The following is a 17,263-nucleotide window of genomic DNA, read 5'->3' as shown; positions in this document are numbered from 1 at the left end:
AAAAAAAAAAAAGAAAAAGAAAAGAGGTTTAATTGGCTCATGGTTCTGTAAGCTTTCCAGGAACTGTGGTACCAATATCTGCTTCTGGTGAGGCCTCAGAAAGCTTACAATTAAAGCAGAAAGCATCAGGGAGCTAGCATGTCACATGGCAAGAGTGGGAACAAGAGAGAGAGAAGGAGGAGCCAGGCTTCTTTAAACCATCAACTCTTGCATCAACTCTCACATGAATTAGCAGAGCAAGAACTCACTTATTACCATTGGGAAGGCACCAAGCCATTCAAGAAGGGTCTTCCCCTATGATTCAAACACCTCCTACCAGGCCCCGCATCCAACATTGGGGATTACATTTGAAATGAGATTTGGAGGGAACAAACATCCAAACCACATCATTCTGCCTCTGATCCCCCAGATCTCATGTCCTCGTTACACATCAAAATACAACCATGCCTTTACAATACTCTGCCAAAGTCTTAACTTGGTCAGCATTAATTCAAGTTTCAAGTCCCATGTGTGAAGTCCCAAGTATCATCTGGAGATGAGTCCACTGATCTATGATCCTGTGAGTTCAAAAACAAGTTACTTATTCACAATATACAATGGTGCTATAGATATTGGGTATACATTATCATTTGAAAAGAGAGAAATTGGCCAAAAGAGAGCCAACAGGTCCACACAAGTCTGAAACCCTGAAAGACAGTCATTAAATCTTAAAGCTCCAAAACAATCTCCTTTGACATCATATCCTGCATCCTGGTCACAATGGTGTGACTCGTAGGCTATGAAGGCCTTGGACAGGTTTGTCCCTGTGGCTTTCCAGGGTGTAGCACTTGCGGCTGCTCTCACAGGTTGGAGTTGAGTGCCTATGGCTTTTCCACACCGAGGTTGCAAGCTGCCAGTGGCTCTACCATTCTTGGGTCTGGAGGGTGGCATCCCACTTCCCAAAGCTCCACTAGGCGGTTCCCTGGTGGGGACTCTGCAGGGGCTCCAACTCTACATTTCCCATTGGCACTGCCCTAGTAGAGTTTCTCCATGGGGTCTCTGCTCCTGTAGTAGAGCCTGGGTATCCAGGTTTCCCCATACATCCTCTGGAATCCAGGTGGGAGATGCCAAGCTCTTTTCACATTTGATTCTGTGCATCTGCAGGCTGAACATCACAAGAAACCTGCCAAGGATTATGGCTTGCTCCCTCCAAAGTGGCAGCTTGAGCTTTACCTTGGCCCACTTGAGCTGCGGCTGGAGCCTGAGTGGTCAGGATGCTGGGAGCACTGTACTGAGGCTATGCAGGAAGTGGGGTCCTGGGCCTGACCCCTGAAACCAATCTTCTTCCCAAGGCCTCTGGGGCTGTACCTAAGAACTCTGAAATGCCTTCAAAGCCTTTTACTCACTGTCTTGGCTATTAGCACTTGGCTCCCTTTTAGTCATGCTAATCTCTCTGACAAATGGTTGCTCTGAAGCCTGCTTGGATTTTTTCTACCATAGGACTAAGCTACAAGTTTTCCAAATTTTTATGCTCTGCTTCCGTTTTAAATATAACTTAAGTAGTTTACTTGCTTCCATATATGACTTAGGGTGTCAGAAGCAGCCATACTACTTCTTGAATGCTTTGCTGCTTAGACTTATTTTTCCTGCCAGGTATCTTGTATCATAATTAAGTTCAAACTTCTCAGATCCTTATGACATGAATACAGTGCTGCCAAGTTCTTTGCCAGGGTGTAACATGGATGATCTTTATTCCAGTTCCCAATAACTCCCTCATTTCCACCTAAGACTTAATCAGGCTGAACTTCATTGTCTATATCTCTAACAGCATTTTGGTTACAACCATTTAACCAGTCTCTAAGAAGTTTCAAATGTTCCCTCATCTTCCTGTCTTTGTCTCGGCCTTCCAAACTCTTTCTACCTCTGCCCATTGTCCAGTTCAAAAGCTGTTTCCACATTTTCAGGTATTTCATACCAACACCTCACTCCTGGTACCAATTATCTGTTAGTTTGTTCTTGTGTTGCTATAAATAAATACCTGAGACTGGGTAATTTATTAAAACAAAGATGGTTAATTGGCTTATGGTTTTGCAGGTTTTACAGAATGTATGGTGCTGACATCTATCTCTGATGAAGCCTCACAAAGCTTACAATCATGGTAGAAGGTAATAGGGAGCCAGCATGTCACATGGCACGAGCAGGAACAAAAGAGAGAAGGAAGAGTTAGCCTTTTAAACAACCAGCTCTCATGTGAACTAACAGAGTGAGAACTCACTTATTACCATGAGGGCATCAAGCCATTCATGAGGGATCTGCCCCTATGATCCAAACACCTCCCACCCAGCCAGCCTCTAACATTGGAGATTACATTTCAACATGAGATCTGGAGTGGGCAAATATCCAAACCATATGAGTTACTATTCTGACTTTCTCTGAAATAGGTGTATTTAGATTGTTTTCGGTTGGATGGTAGATATCGTTACATAAAAGATAGGTGAGTGATTTATGACTTAAAAGTAATAACCACTTGGATACTTCTTTAGTATGGTTAGTTAAGCTTCATCATTAAGAATGACTTCCATTTAGTGTCAAAAGTTAATGCTGCCATCAGCCTGTATTTCTGAGACATGGATTGTTGGATACTTCAAATAGTTTATGGTCAAAAGTCTTAAAGTTCTAATTTGACTTTTAAAGTTTTAAAATTCTAACAAAGACAGAAAAAACACACTGGGGCCTACTTGAGGGTGGAGGGTGGGAGGAGGAAGAAAAGCAGAAAAATAACTATTGGGTAACTAGGTATTATTTCCTTGGTGATGAAATAATCTGTACAACAAACGCCTGTGACATGAGTTTACCTATATAACATACCTGCACATACACCCCTTAACCTAAAATAAAAGTTAACAAATATCTATTACAAATTTAAAAACATAATAATATACAACACCAAGAGTGAGCCCTGATGTAAACTGTGGACTTTGGATGATAATGATGTGACAATGAGGGTTATCAATTCTAACAAATATACCACTCTGATGGGGGAGGTTGATAACAAGAAAGGTTGTGCACATGTGGGGTAGTGGGTATATGGGAAATTTCTATTCTTTTCTCTCAATTTTGCTCTATGAAGAGCAAAAACTTAAAAAATTATACTTAAGGCATCAAATTTGGAAAAATCAATAGCCTAGTTCTTTACTACAAAATCATATGGCATAGTTTTCTAAATGTAACCATCACATGTTGTTTTCATGGACTTCATACACACTTGCTCTAGGAATGAAACAACAAAGTATTTTCATTTTTCCTCTTTTCTCAGTTTCTATCAGTACTGGGTCTATGCAGGTAGGGATAGGAGGGCTATCTTTAGCCAATATCAGAATTGAGTTGAATGGAGGACTTACAGTTTTCCAATAAAAAAATTCAAGAAGTGTTTTTTGCTTCCCAGGTGGTAAAATCATGCATACTTTTAATTTCCTTTTTTGATCTCTTTATATTTTCCAAATGTTCAACAACAAAGTGTGGTTATTAGTTATTATAATAAAAGAGATTGTAGGATATTTCTCTGATCTCTAAGATTAAAAAAAATAAAGTTTAAAAGTTCTAATCTGACATTTCAGTGACCACATTTCTGGAGTGCTCAAAGGAATATCTACGATCAAAGCAAATATTTTGTCTATACTCCTGATTTCCTTGATGACACAATTTTCCTAAGCATATTTCTGGTCTTTCTTTTTGTCCCTCTATTCTCTCTGCCCTGAGAGGTTAAAGGATTTATTTGATTGGTAAATTTGGGAAGCCTCAGTCCTATTTATGTTCCTTTTAGAAAAAAGTTGTCTGCAGGGAGCAAGTTACCTTTGCTACTTTTCTAGGAGCAGATTCTTCCCTTTTAGAGAATGATCCTGTAGTGGTTCAGCATTGCCTATATCTAGATGCCTTCTCTGCCTGCTTGTTTTTAAGTAAGTCAATTTGGCTCTCAAACTAAGCTATAGTCTTCAACTTGTCTTTTATTTAAAAATAAAGATGATATTTTTGGCCTTTATATGCTACTCTTTATTTTTTAATTTGCTTAGAACACAGCCATGGAAGAGGGAAGCCATTTTATTGTTTCACGTACTTCTCATGCCTGAAAGTTGATGTTCTTCCTGAATTTTCTATCATCAAAAAGCTTTCAGTCTCTAGTAAACAAAATTCCTAAATCTAACAAATCTCATCATGACCAGTTCTCACAGCCTACACTTGAACACTACTGATTTTCTCCAGTGGAGGGAATTCAAGCTACTTCTTTGCAATTTGAGAAAGCAGTTAGAAAAAAACAGCCTTATGCTACCATTTTGATTTTTTTAAGGTTACTGTTGATCCTCATGCTAAACACTGAGGGAAAAATGCTTCAATTAAAGGCAGACAAACTCTTCCATATAAGAACACACACAAATCTTTAAAGCTCATATTATTTGTGACCAACCCCTGAAGAAATATACTTTTAGATAACCTTCATATAGAAGGCAGGTAAATTACTAATTATATGTACGTATGACATTTGTGAATATACTTACCTCAGCAGTGTGCTTTGCCACATGCCCCACGATGACAATGACCTTCCCTTTGAAGTTCTGGAGCATAGCAGTATAAGGGCCCTGGGCAAGCTCCCCTTCTGCAGTGAATGCAGCACTAAATGGAATGTTGATGCTTCCTGAAATGTGACCACGAATAAAGCTGAGAAGGAAAATTTAAGGAAAACATTTATTGTGTGCAATTTTGAGTGTCTGAGAGAAACTCACAGAGGTAAGTGATTCCCTGAAGATAGTACTAAACATTTCCTAGCTCATGTGAGTATTTTATCTAAATGACATAAGGCACCTCTAAGAGAAAAAAAAAAGAAAAGTTAACTTTGAAAATGAAGGAGAAAAGAGAAAGGAAGATGACTAGCCAAAGATGTAAAGAAGCCCTTCCTCATTAAATGAAGAATAATGAAAGTGATCCTGATGCAGCAAAGCAATGGTAATCGTATGAATTGTACAACACTCCTTTTAATTCATTGTTGCTACATGATTATTTTAAAGTTCTGAAAGTGACATAGGCAAATGGATTTTCTCAGCTCTTAATTTGATGCTGCAAAAGCCTATCCTCTCTGGGCAAGTGATTGCTAAAGGGGACTCCATATAGAATTGTAAGTGGCCATTAGCATTGGTTGAAAACACTTCTTTTGGTTCATTTCTCAAGAAAACTTATCTGGCATTTCCATTATTTCCAGTTTTACACTCTCTGATGGGGGTGGTATCTTATTGTTTTATTCTTATAAGGGGCCTGATGGTTTCATTAACTATTAATTTAGGAATTAAAGGCATCCGTTCGCTTAAAACATTTAGAAAGATCATAAGATCTTAAAGAAAAAATGTAAATTCCAAGAGGTAATTAAAAGCGACAACTAAGGGAATGAAAGTAGAACTTTGGAAATCAGATAAAAAAAGGGTAATTATTTTAGATTCTAGAAAGGAAAACATTCTTAAATATATCCATTAATCAAAACTCTTCAAATAAACATAAAATAACAACTGTGAAAACTCTCAAAGAGGTGTCTCTAATATTTTAATAGATACATTGTCATTTTGGGGAAGACAGGGAAGGTTTCCACTGAGAAAGTGATGGCTAAGTCAAGAATTGAAGAATTAATACAAGTCAATCAGGCAAAGGGATGCAATGGAGGTGGGATAAGGTAGCAGAGGATATAAAATTCCAGGCAGAAATGTTGGGCTTATTGTGGGGAGGCACATGCCAAAAAAGAGAAATGAAGGAAGGCCAGTGGAATTTAGATAGCACAAGGAAGCACAAGCTACAGTGAGCCTGGACATGGACGCAGAGGCCCAACCACACAGGCCTTGTAGACTATTTTGATGATACTGGTTTTTATCCTAGGAGCAATAAAAGTCAGAAAGTGTTTTAACCAGAGAAGTAAAGGATTTGCATTTTGGCAACAATGTAGAGAAAGACTAGAAGGGGAGTGAATGTGAAGACCAGTTTATAAGGAGTTTAGGCTAATTTCTTCCTTCTTAATAATCACAGATGATTACAAAAAAAAGAATGTTTGTGTGTTCAATAGAGGCATTTTCCCTAAACTTCCACTTTAGGTATGTTATTCAAAAAAGAAAAGTCACAGTTTTAAAAGGTTGCTACACAAGCAAGTAATAGTCCCCCTGAAAACTTACCAATTGTCACTGCATGAGAAGTATCCTAATTATTTACTGACAGGTCAGTTTCTCTATTGCCCCAGTTTGTAGGCTCATCTTCTTTGGAATACTACTTCTCCGTCTCTCACTTTCTTTCTCTTTCCTTAATGGAGACAGAGGAATTTGAGGCTCCTACTCTCAAGAATGATGGTGGAGATGGACTACATATCTTACAATTTAAATTTTCTAGTCAGCTGCTGCTTCATCATTTTTTAAAAGAAAAGCATATGACATAAATAACGAGAGAAAGAACCATAAATAAGTTCTGAAAAACTAAAGGAGAGAATCAACATTAACATTCCAGTGGACATTATTTAGTTGAAGTTTTCTAGAATGGCAAGAGAATTTATGATCATGAGTAGATTACCTTTGAACTTCATCAGCATTAGTTTTTCAGACATTTCTAATTATTCAATATTCCCAACTGTAGTTTTCCTGTAGAGTAATGACTTCTCTCAGAATATAATTATTCGGATGGTACTTTTTTTTAATGGATAGTACTTTTATTTTCAGTAAAGATATACTTCAAAATGAAAAATTTTTTAATAACACAAACTAAGAACCTAACAACTCATATATTCTCAGCTCATATATCTACATCTGTCAGGTCTGAATAAGTTGCCAGAGAGTTTCTGTATTTATCAAACAGCCCTTATCAACTATGAACACCTTTTCTTTTTTAGCGTGTTTAGAGTAGCAAAAGCAATACAAATCTATCCTGGTCAAATGAGGTAGCAGACAAGTTTGGGTTGCCTGTCCACATTCCATTTTCTTGTTTGGAAGAGCACCAAACACTGACCCTGAGAAAAGGGTGAGCCTAGGCTGTCACGTTTGTATCAGATGACCCTGACACAACCATGGCTGACAGGATAGTAGATAATCCAACAAATAAGTTGGATTATCAGAACAGCATTAACAGGCAGGGATAATGTATATTATCTTCTAGGTTTCTAAGATATGAAAACTTTTCTGTATTCATAAATCAGTCTACATAACAATACTATAAGTGGATATGCTGTACTTCAATAAAACACAAAAAAGTCAGGTCTAAGAATATAGGTACCTTGTACAGGTAAATTACATGGGTAAATGTATTTAACAAAGAATGTTCAGAAAGATTCTTCAATTTACAAAAAAATTAGAAAATTCCTTTAAAATATTGCTTAAAATTAAACAGAGAAACCAGCTCATGTTTTTTTTCACATCCTAAAAGAGCACAGCAGTTTTGTTGGTTGCCACACTTAGTGACATCATATCTCTAAAGACAAAGTACACCAATATCTCACCAAACCACACAAGAAGATCTACCTACCTTTGTTTTGGCTGTTTGTCTGCTGGCTTAACTAATTATAATTAGTGTTAGACACCTTTCAGTCCAAACTCAAGGTTTTACTTTTAGTACATCAGCAGACAAAAAGAAATATGAAATTAAATCCACAATTCTCTCATATATAACATAACTAAAAAGCATTAGCTGATATAGATGTTTAGATATCATGATTTTCTTTGCTAAATCTATTGATACTATGGTTTGAATGGCATCACCATCTCCTAAATCAACCAAAAATCTCATTTCCAACATGTTATCAGTAGCAACATCCAATATTCTACTGCTCTAATAAATCCCGTACTCACATTTTCATTCCCATTATCACTGCCTGTGTCAGATACTGATTTGTCTTGAGCTTAAACTACTGTGGTACTTGTTTCCTCCAACTTTTGTCTTTTCTCTTGGAAATACACTTGATTTACAATATTGACAGATAAAAAATTTAAAAGCAAAGTGTTTTGATCATCATGACCCTGCTGAGAAACTTTCCATTCCTGCCTACAGGACAAAGCCTGTGTTTCTCAGTTCAGTCCTCATGAATAGAACCTATGTACTTCAATTCCATCCAAACTAAATCATTTACTGTTATCAATAGGTTTTCTATCTCCTGTAGTTTTCTCTGCCTAAATACCTTTTTCTCCTTATTTTTGCATGTTTAAATATCCATCCTTCAAATGTTTCATCCATGAAAGTTTCCCTTTCCACAGTATCTGTACATCTCTCATAAAAGCAATTTGATTTCATATAAAATATACTAATGAGCACACCTTGTATCTAAACAACTGAAAGGAACAATGTGTATTACATTAATTTCATCTTTGAATCTCTTGCAATGATTAATAGAATGCTTAGAACATCACTTTCATATTGGTGAGTAAATGAATTTCAGAATTTTGCTAAACCTGGAGTAACTAGTGTCAGCAGCAAATATGCTAAGGTGCCTTCTGGCAACTCCAACTGGTGGCATCAGTATATAACAATGCTTGCAAGTGTCAACGATATAGAATTCCCCTTTGTCAGCTTACGTTTTGAGAAAAGGGAAACAAACAGCAACAAAAATAATTTCTCTGGATTTTCTTCAGCATAGGTATTGAACTAAGGGCCCACTAAAACTGGCTTACTTAGGGAAAAGCTAGAGATCTCACTCTTTATGACAGAATATGAAGGAATGATTATGCACATCAAATTTTTGGATAATTCAATCCTAATTTTGCCTGTGACAATATCTCTACTCTCATCCATCCTCTAAAATGCATTAATTTTTCTGAAATAAAAATCTAAGCATGGCACCTACCACCTAATAGTTTCTTATTGCCTTAGGAATGAAACACAAACTTCTTAGCATGTTATGAGACATTTTCAACTACTCACTCTAGTTTCATTACTAATTCTCACATATTCCAGACATGCTCATCCACAGTTCCTGTAACTTCCTAAATAAGTCCTTCTCACCTTCTCTGGCCTTCAAATAGTGTGGTTTTTCAATGCCTCTCTCCCTTCTTTGCTGAATTACTAACTTCTACTTGTTTTTTAAGACTCATGTCAGATATCACCTGGTTTAGGTGCCCATCCTATATTTCCATGACATTTGGGTATGCTTCAGACATTGACCATTTCATATTATACTTCAATTATCTATTTCATATATTATTTTAGTTAGAAGACTGTGAGCTTCTGGTGGGCAGGGATGCTGTAATTAAACTCCATATCCTCATTTCCTGGCAAAGCAGGTCCTCAAATAGGACGGGATGACTGATTGAATGAGATTGTATGGCACTTTAGGAACTGGGGTCGTGGATGGTTCTAACACCAAATAGAAACTCTGCAATAGCTAATGTACCTTTCATAACTAACAATTAATCCTGACATGAAGGTATTCCTCAGCAGTTGCTATTATACATCCCTATATTATACAAAGCCTATTCAAATATGGGAATATAATTGGATAGAAATTTTAATTTAGATAGATTGAACCTATGTCCAAGTGATGAAAAAATCTTACTAAACCTTGTTATCAGTATTTACTGCTCTGATCATGAGTATCTTTAAATTGCTTTGAAGAAGTTTTCATAAATTTATTCTTAAGGACAAAGATACAAGAGTAATACTAGCATTCTCTAAGGATGAATGTGGCATAATGAAATAATGAATACGACTGGGTTTATGTATTTTTCCAAAACCAAATTTAAGCCTGAGTTTGTCTTTGGTATAGAGTTAGATGTTAATATTAAAAGAAATCGAAAGGTAAGAGTTTTACAAGTAAAGCTCAGCCTTAAGCAAAAACTCAGCCTTGATTTCAAGCAAATGAGTGACATTTCTCAAAGTATTGTTGTTTATAGATAACATCAGTTGGATCCACAATCACATGACTAAGACCTCTCTTACTATGAACTCCAAGAAAATCGAAACACTAAATATTTATAACTATTAAAGGAAACAAGAGGTTGCTTGTGTATTACCATGGAAACTATTAACATCACTTCTAAAATTCATGTCACTACATGAGAAACATTTTCTATTGCCTCCTTAAAAAATGTAACTTTTATTTGCTCTGAAATTCTCAAAATATATTGAAGAACAAATATATCTGACTTTTTACCTAGATTAACATTTCATATTTCTATCTTTTAAAAGCAAACAAAAAATGTGATTTAAACAAAAACTGCTGTTTTGCCTTTCTGAGCCTTTGGCTTTAATATTAAGAGTTTAAACTACATTAGGGTTTCTGCTTATTCTAAAGTTTTGGGATTATCTTTTCATTGTTAAGTGGCTGTCTTCATGTCCTTCAGCTTTCTTTTTCTGTATTCTCCATTCCCTCAGCCCACATTGGGGTTGAGGTAGCTCCCTAAGATTGCTGGTACACTTATGTGCTGCTTCTCATCTCCAATCACAAAAATTGAACATAGATTAATATACTACCACCTACAGGCTTTTTGTATTTTAACTGAGACTATTTGTACCACAAGCTAAATGACTAACGCCTTAATAGTAGCATTTAAGGCATCAAATGAAGGTTCTGAAGAGGGGCTCGGTGATGGTGGTGAGGCTATCCCTTAAGTTTATTGGTAGACAGCTTATTTTGCCTCCCTCCCTTTCATAAGCAATCACTTAAATCATTTTACATAGGTTAAAAAAAAAAAGACAAGATGAAATCTATTCTTAGACACTAAATCTCCTGGAAGCACAATTTAGGAAAAAAAATTTCACTTATATGAAGATGTTAGAACTATGTTAGACAAACCTTTCCCATTTAAATGACTTATAAGAGCAAAACAGAAGATAAACATGATATAGGGACATTATAAATCATTTGAACAACATTTCAAAAATAACTTACTTCCTCTAGGGAAGGAAAAGGTGTTAGAGAAAGTTTTTTTTTTTTTTTTTTCCATATTGTATAGGGTCACATTTTCTGGCAAGGGAGATATAAAATTATTTCAAAAATATCCTAGTATTAAATATTTAATCACTTCTTAAACAGATTGCTAAAGTCACATAAATCGTAGACTTTAACTGCAAAGGCTTACCTTGGTAAGAATTAAGAGCTACTCTACAAAGACGATTACTTTAAAAACATTAAAATTTCAATAGGCTTTAAAAAACATCAGCATACTGGTAGTTTTAGGGAAATTTTTATTAAAATTATAAATGAATTAAATGTTATAAATTAAGTCATCATACTAGGAAAGAATCTTTCCATCATGTTTCCTCCCTCAAGGTGTTGCAATATTGCTTTCTAAAATTTGAAATACTTCAATTTTCCTAGATTCTGTGGCTATATCTGTATAAAGATAACCACAGGTAGATCTGTTCAGTTGGTATTTGGGATTAGGCCTCTTATATACACAGGTACTGAAGATAATAGCTGATTTTCTGTGTAAGATTTGAAGAAATGTGTATGTATAGCATCTGAATGAATATACATAGTTTAGAGGAATCAATGCATGTCTCACTGACTCATTAATTTATATTAACTTATTTGTTTCAATTTTGTTTATGCTTAACTGTCCCATGCAGAGACCAGTTAGGCACCTGCCAAATAGTGGAAAATTTAGAAGCACAAGGTTGGCTCTGCTAATTACTAGTTACATGGCCTTAGGAAAGTCGCTTAACCTCTTTAAGCTTCAGTTTATCAGTAAAATAGAGATAACAACACTATCTACATCATAGGACCAGCACCATGCTTGGTACAGTGTAAGAACTTAAAGACTGCTACTATTACAAGTCAATTCACTTCAATCTATTCATTGTAAGATGGCTGACTAGAAGCACCTAGTGTGTGTGGCTCTCAGGGAGACAAACAAAAGGGGGTGAATAACTACTACACCTTTAGCTGAAACATCCAGGTATTTGCAGTGGCACAAATCAAGGAAACAACTTGACCCACAGAGAATGAAGAAAAGTAAGACAGGACAACCACCCCCCTGGGAACAACATGGAACCAGGGTATACTCCCCCAACCAAGGGAAGTGGTAAGTGAATGCGCGGCCCCAGGAAAACACATTTCTCTCACAGATCTTTGCAACCCTCCTGGTCAGGAGATCTCCTTGTGAACCCAATCCACCAGGGCCTTCAGTCTTCTGTCTGACAGAAAAAGCTACATGAAGCCTTGGCAGAGCAGTTGCTCAGGTATAGGTGGAGATCCTGAAGGCTTAGATTATTATTGGGCTTTCCAGCTACTTCGGGAAAGTAGAAGGTTAGACTCCTGTACATGCCCCTAGGAAAGAGGCTGAATCCAGAAGGCCGAGTACATACAGATCACAGGCCCCACTTCCATGGTATCTCACAAGATAAGACCTACTGGTTTGGGATCTAGCCAGCTACCAGTAGTAGCACTGCACCTCCCTAAGAAGGAGCTCCCAGGGAGAGAGATAGGTTGCCATCTTTGCTGTTCAGACACCTTATCCATTCCAGCCTTCAGACTTTGGGCAATCTGAACTGACCAGGGCAGAAGGAATCCCACAGCATAGCAAAGATGCTCTACCAAAATGTGGCCAGACTGCAGATTTGCTTTTTTAAGCAAGTTCTGATTCTGTTCCTCCTCCTTGGGCAGGACCTCCCAACCAGGGTCTCCAGCCACTTTCTACAGATGCTGTTGGACCAACAGCAGGTCCATACTGCCCTGGGACAAAGCTCCCAGAGGGAGGAACAGGCTGCCATCTTTGCTGTTTCAGCCTTCTGGTGACATATCCAGGTTCTGAAAAATCCGAGATGACTAGGGTCTGGAGTGGTCCCCAAGCATACTGCAGCAGCCCTACAGAAAAGCAACCAGACTATTACATGGGTGCCTGTTCCCATACCTTCTTACTGGGCAGATCCTCCAGGCCTGGGGCTCCAGCCACTCCCCACCAGAGCTATCAAGCCAGTACGAACCAAGCAACTCCCTGTATAGAGCCTCCAGGGGCAAATAAAAGCCTCTCTACCACTGCTTCTGCCACTACTGAACCAATGAAGAAGCAAAGACCTTAAGTTTCCTTATCCATACCTCCAACAAGCTGCAGTTGAACCAAGAAGAGGCCAGTCTGTCTTCCACAGGTCCCACACACTCCCCAAAGCTCATAACCAGACAGGAAACACCTTGCTTGGGCCCACAGAACAAACCTCCATCTTGGGCTGACTTCACTGAGTGATTGCTGACCTGCATCTCTCTGGGAAGGAGTCCCTACGATTCAAGAAAACGACCCTTGGCCACAACCACTATTAAGATCTCTTTCTCTTCTGCCTCTAAGCTGGGAAAGGAATATAAACTCTGAGATCATCCCAGAGCTACAGTGGGCAGCCCAGGAGTGCCAAGTCATGAACTACAGTGGGCACTCAAGGGGAAGAGGAGCCCGCACTTTCAGAGCACTGAGAGGGAACACGGCTGCAACTGTGAGAAAACATAAGGGAGCCACACTGCTGAACAAAAGTATACCAACTGACCCGTAAGCCTAAGTGTCACCTGCTAGATCAAACACCAAACTTCAACACAAAAAAATACAACACTAGCATAACCCACTCTAAAAGCAGAAACAATAGGTCAGCTTCAAATAAAGACCCCATACAAATACTCAGCCCAGTGAAAATACCCAGAAAAGCAGTCTACTGACTGTATTCAATCTCCACCATTGTTAAAGGAACAGACACACACAGAGATGGGAAAGAACCAATGCAAGAACTCTAGTAACTAAAGTGGCCAGAATGTCATATGTCCTCCAAATGACTGCACTAGTTCTACAACAAGAGTTCTTAACCAGGCCAAATTGGCTGGAATGACAGAAATAGAATTCAGAATATGGATAGGAACAAAGATAATTGAGTTTCAGGAGGATAGCAAAACCCAATCCAAGAAAAATAAGAATTACAATAAAGTGAGACAGGAGTGATGGATGAAATAGCTAGTAAAAAAAAGAACTTAACCATTTGGACAGAGATGAAAAACACAAGAATTTCACAATAAAATCACAAGTATTAACAGCAGAATAAACCAAGCTGATGAAAGATCTCACAATTCAAAGATTGGTTCTTTGGAATAAGATAGTCAGACTAAAATTTAAAAAAAGAATAAACAGGAATAAACAAAGCCTCCAAAACATACGGGATTATGTAAAGAGACTGACTCTATGAATCACTGGCATCCCTGAAAGAGAAGGGGAGAAAGCAAACAACCTGGAAAATATATTTCAAGATTATCTTCCATGAAAACTTCCCCAACCTTGCTAGAGAGGCCAAGAGTCAAATTCAGGAAATACAGAGAATTCCTGCAACAGTCTATACAAGATCATACTCAAGACACATAATTGTCAAATTTTCAAGATCAAAATGAGAGAAAGAATGTTAAAGGCAGCTAGAGAGAAAGGGCAGGTCATCTACAAAGGGATTACCATCAGGCTAGCAGCAGACCTCTCAGCCGAACCCCTACAAGCCAGAAGAATTTAGAGGCCTATACTCAATGTTCTTAAAGAAAAAAATCTTCAACCAATAATTTCATATCTAGCTAAACTAAGCTTTATAAGTGAAGAAGAAATAAGATACTTTTTGGATAAACAAATGTTGAGGTACTTTATTACTACCAGACCTGCCTTACAAGAGATCTTCAAAAGAGCACTAAATATAGAAAGACTGCTACCAGCTAATACAAAAACACACTTAAACACACAGACCAATGTCACTGTAAAGCAACCACACAAACAAGCTAATATAACTACCAGCTAACAGCACAATGACAAAATCCAATCCACACATATGAATACGAACCTTAAATATAAATGGTCCAAATACCCTACTTAAAAGGTACAGACTGGCAAGCTGTATAAAAAAGTAAGGCCCAATAACATGCTTTCTTCAAGAGACCTATCTCATACATAGTGACACTCACAAGCTCAAAATAAAGGGATGGAAAAAAATCTACCAAGCAAATAAAAAAACAGAAACTGCAGGGTTGCAATCCTAATTTCAGATAAAACAGATTTCAAACCAACAAAGATAAAATACAAGAAAGGGCATTACATAATGGTAAAGGGTTTAATTTAACAAGATCTAACTATTCTAAATATATATGAACCCACTACAGGAGCAACCAGATTCACAAAGCAAGTTCTTGGAGACCTGCAAGGAGACACAGACTACCACACAATAACAGTGAGATATTTCAATACTCCAATGACAGTATTATACAGATCACTGAAGCAGAAAATTAACAAAGATATTCAGGACCTAAACTCATCATTGGACCAAATGAATCTGATACACTTTTACAGAAGTCTCCACCCAAAACCAAGAGAATATACATTCTTCTCATCACCACATGGCACATATTCTAAAATCAACCACATAACCGGACATAAAACAATCCTCAACAAATACATAAGAACTGAAGTCATTCCAAACACTCTCTCAGACTACAGCACAATAAAAATAGGAGTCAACATAATAAAAATCACTCAAAACGATACAATTACATAGAAATTAAACAACATAAATAAAAGGAAGAAATCAAGAAGTTCTTTTAAAATAAAGAGAACAAAAATACAACACACCAGAATCTCTGGGACACAGCCAAGGTAGTGTTAAAAGGGCAATACATACTACCAAATATCCACTTCAAAAAGTTAGATCTTAAATTAACAACCTAACTTTACAACTGAAAGAATTAGAGAAGTGAGAACAAAACAGCCTCAAAGCTAATAGAATGTGAGAAATAACAAAAATCAGAGCTGAGCTGAAGGAAATCAAGACATGAAAAACTATTCAAAAGATTAATAAAACCAGGAGTTGGTTTTTTGAAAACATTAATAAGATAGGCCACTGGCTAGACTAAGAAGAAAAGAAAGAAGATCCAAATAAACACAATTAGAAAAGACTAATGGAATGTAACCACTGACCCCACAGAAATAAAAATAACCATCAGCTCTATGTACACAAACTAGAAAACCTAGAAGGGATGGATATATTCCTGGACATATACATCCTCCCAAAATAAGCGAGAAAGAAATTGATTCCCTAAACAGACCAATAACAAGCTCCAAAACTGAATGAGTAATAAATACCCTACCAACCAAAAAGAAGCCCAGGACTTGATGGATTCATAATCAAATTCTACCAGATGTACAGAGAAGAGCTGGTACATTCTTACTGAAACTATTTCAAAAAAACTGAGAAGGAACTTCTACCTACCATTCTATGAGGCGGCATCATCTTCATGCCAAAGCCTGGCAGAAACACAACAAAAAAAGAAAACTCCAGGCCAAAATTCTTGATGAACATTGATGCAAAAATCCTCAATGAAATACTTGTAAACTGAATCCAGCAGCACATCAAAAAGCTACTTCACCATGATCGAGTAGGCTTCATCCCCAGGATGCAAGATTGGCTCAACATGCAATAAATCAATAAATGTGATTCATCACATAAACAGAACTAAAGATAGAAACCACATAATTAACAGATGCAGAAAAGACTTTTGATAAAATTCAACATCCCTTTACATTAACAGCTCTCAATAAACTAGCTATTAAAGGAACATACTTCAAAATAATAGGAGCTATCTATGACAAAACCACAGCCAGCATTATAGAGAATAGGCAGAAGCTGAAAGCATTCCCCTTGAAAACTGGCACAAGACAAGGATGACCTCTCTCACCACTTCTATGCAACATATTATTGAAAGTCCTAGTCAGAGCAATGGGGCAAGATAAATAAATAAAGGTATTCAAATAGGAAGAGAAGAAGTCAAACTATCTCTGTTGATGACACGATTCCATATCTAGAAAAACACACAGTCTTGGCCCAAAAGCTCCTTCAGCTGATATACAACTTTAGCAAGGTTGCCGCATACAAAAATCAATGTACAAAAGTCACTAGCATTCCTATACACCAACAACAACCAAACTGAGAGCAAAATCAGAAAGGCAATCCCATTCACAATTGCCACACACACATCCCTACGAATACAGCTAACTAGGGAGGTAAAGGATCTCTACAATGAAAATTACAAAACACCACTCAAATCAGAGAAGACACAAACAAATGGAAAGACATCCCATGCTAATGGATAGGAAGAATCAATATCATGAAAATGGCTACAATGCCCAAAACAATACACAGATTCAATGCTATTCCTATCAAACTACCAATGACACTATTCACAGAACTAGAAAAAACTATTTTAGAATTCATATGGAACCAAAAAGAACCTGAATATCCAAGACAATGCTAAGCCAAAAGGAGAAAGCTGGGGACATCATACTAC

The 17,263-nt window shown here is 37.2% G+C and overlaps 1 protein-coding gene across 1 annotated transcript in view; it reads right to left on the bottom strand.

Annotated features, from left to right (window-relative positions):
- LOC108294832 (TBC domain-containing protein kinase-like protein) overlaps positions 1-17,263 on the bottom strand; it is a 134,093-nt gene that overhangs the window by 52,360 nt on the left and 64,470 nt on the right. The window contains exon 4 of the mRNA XM_017516817.2: positions 4,533-4,692. Coding sequence (XP_017372306.1) covers positions 4,533-4,692 — 160 coding nt within the window. The remainder of the gene's footprint in view (positions 1-4,532; positions 4,693-17,263) is intronic.

The sequence above is a fragment of the Cebus imitator genome, unplaced genomic scaffold, assembly GCF_001604975.1.
Source record: "Cebus imitator isolate Cc_AM_T3 unplaced genomic scaffold, Cebus_imitator-1.0 Scaffold606, whole genome shotgun sequence".
Taxonomy (NCBI): Eukaryota; Metazoa; Chordata; class Mammalia; order Primates; family Cebidae; genus Cebus; species Cebus imitator.
This window is presented reverse-complemented; position numbering and strand designations above follow the sequence as displayed.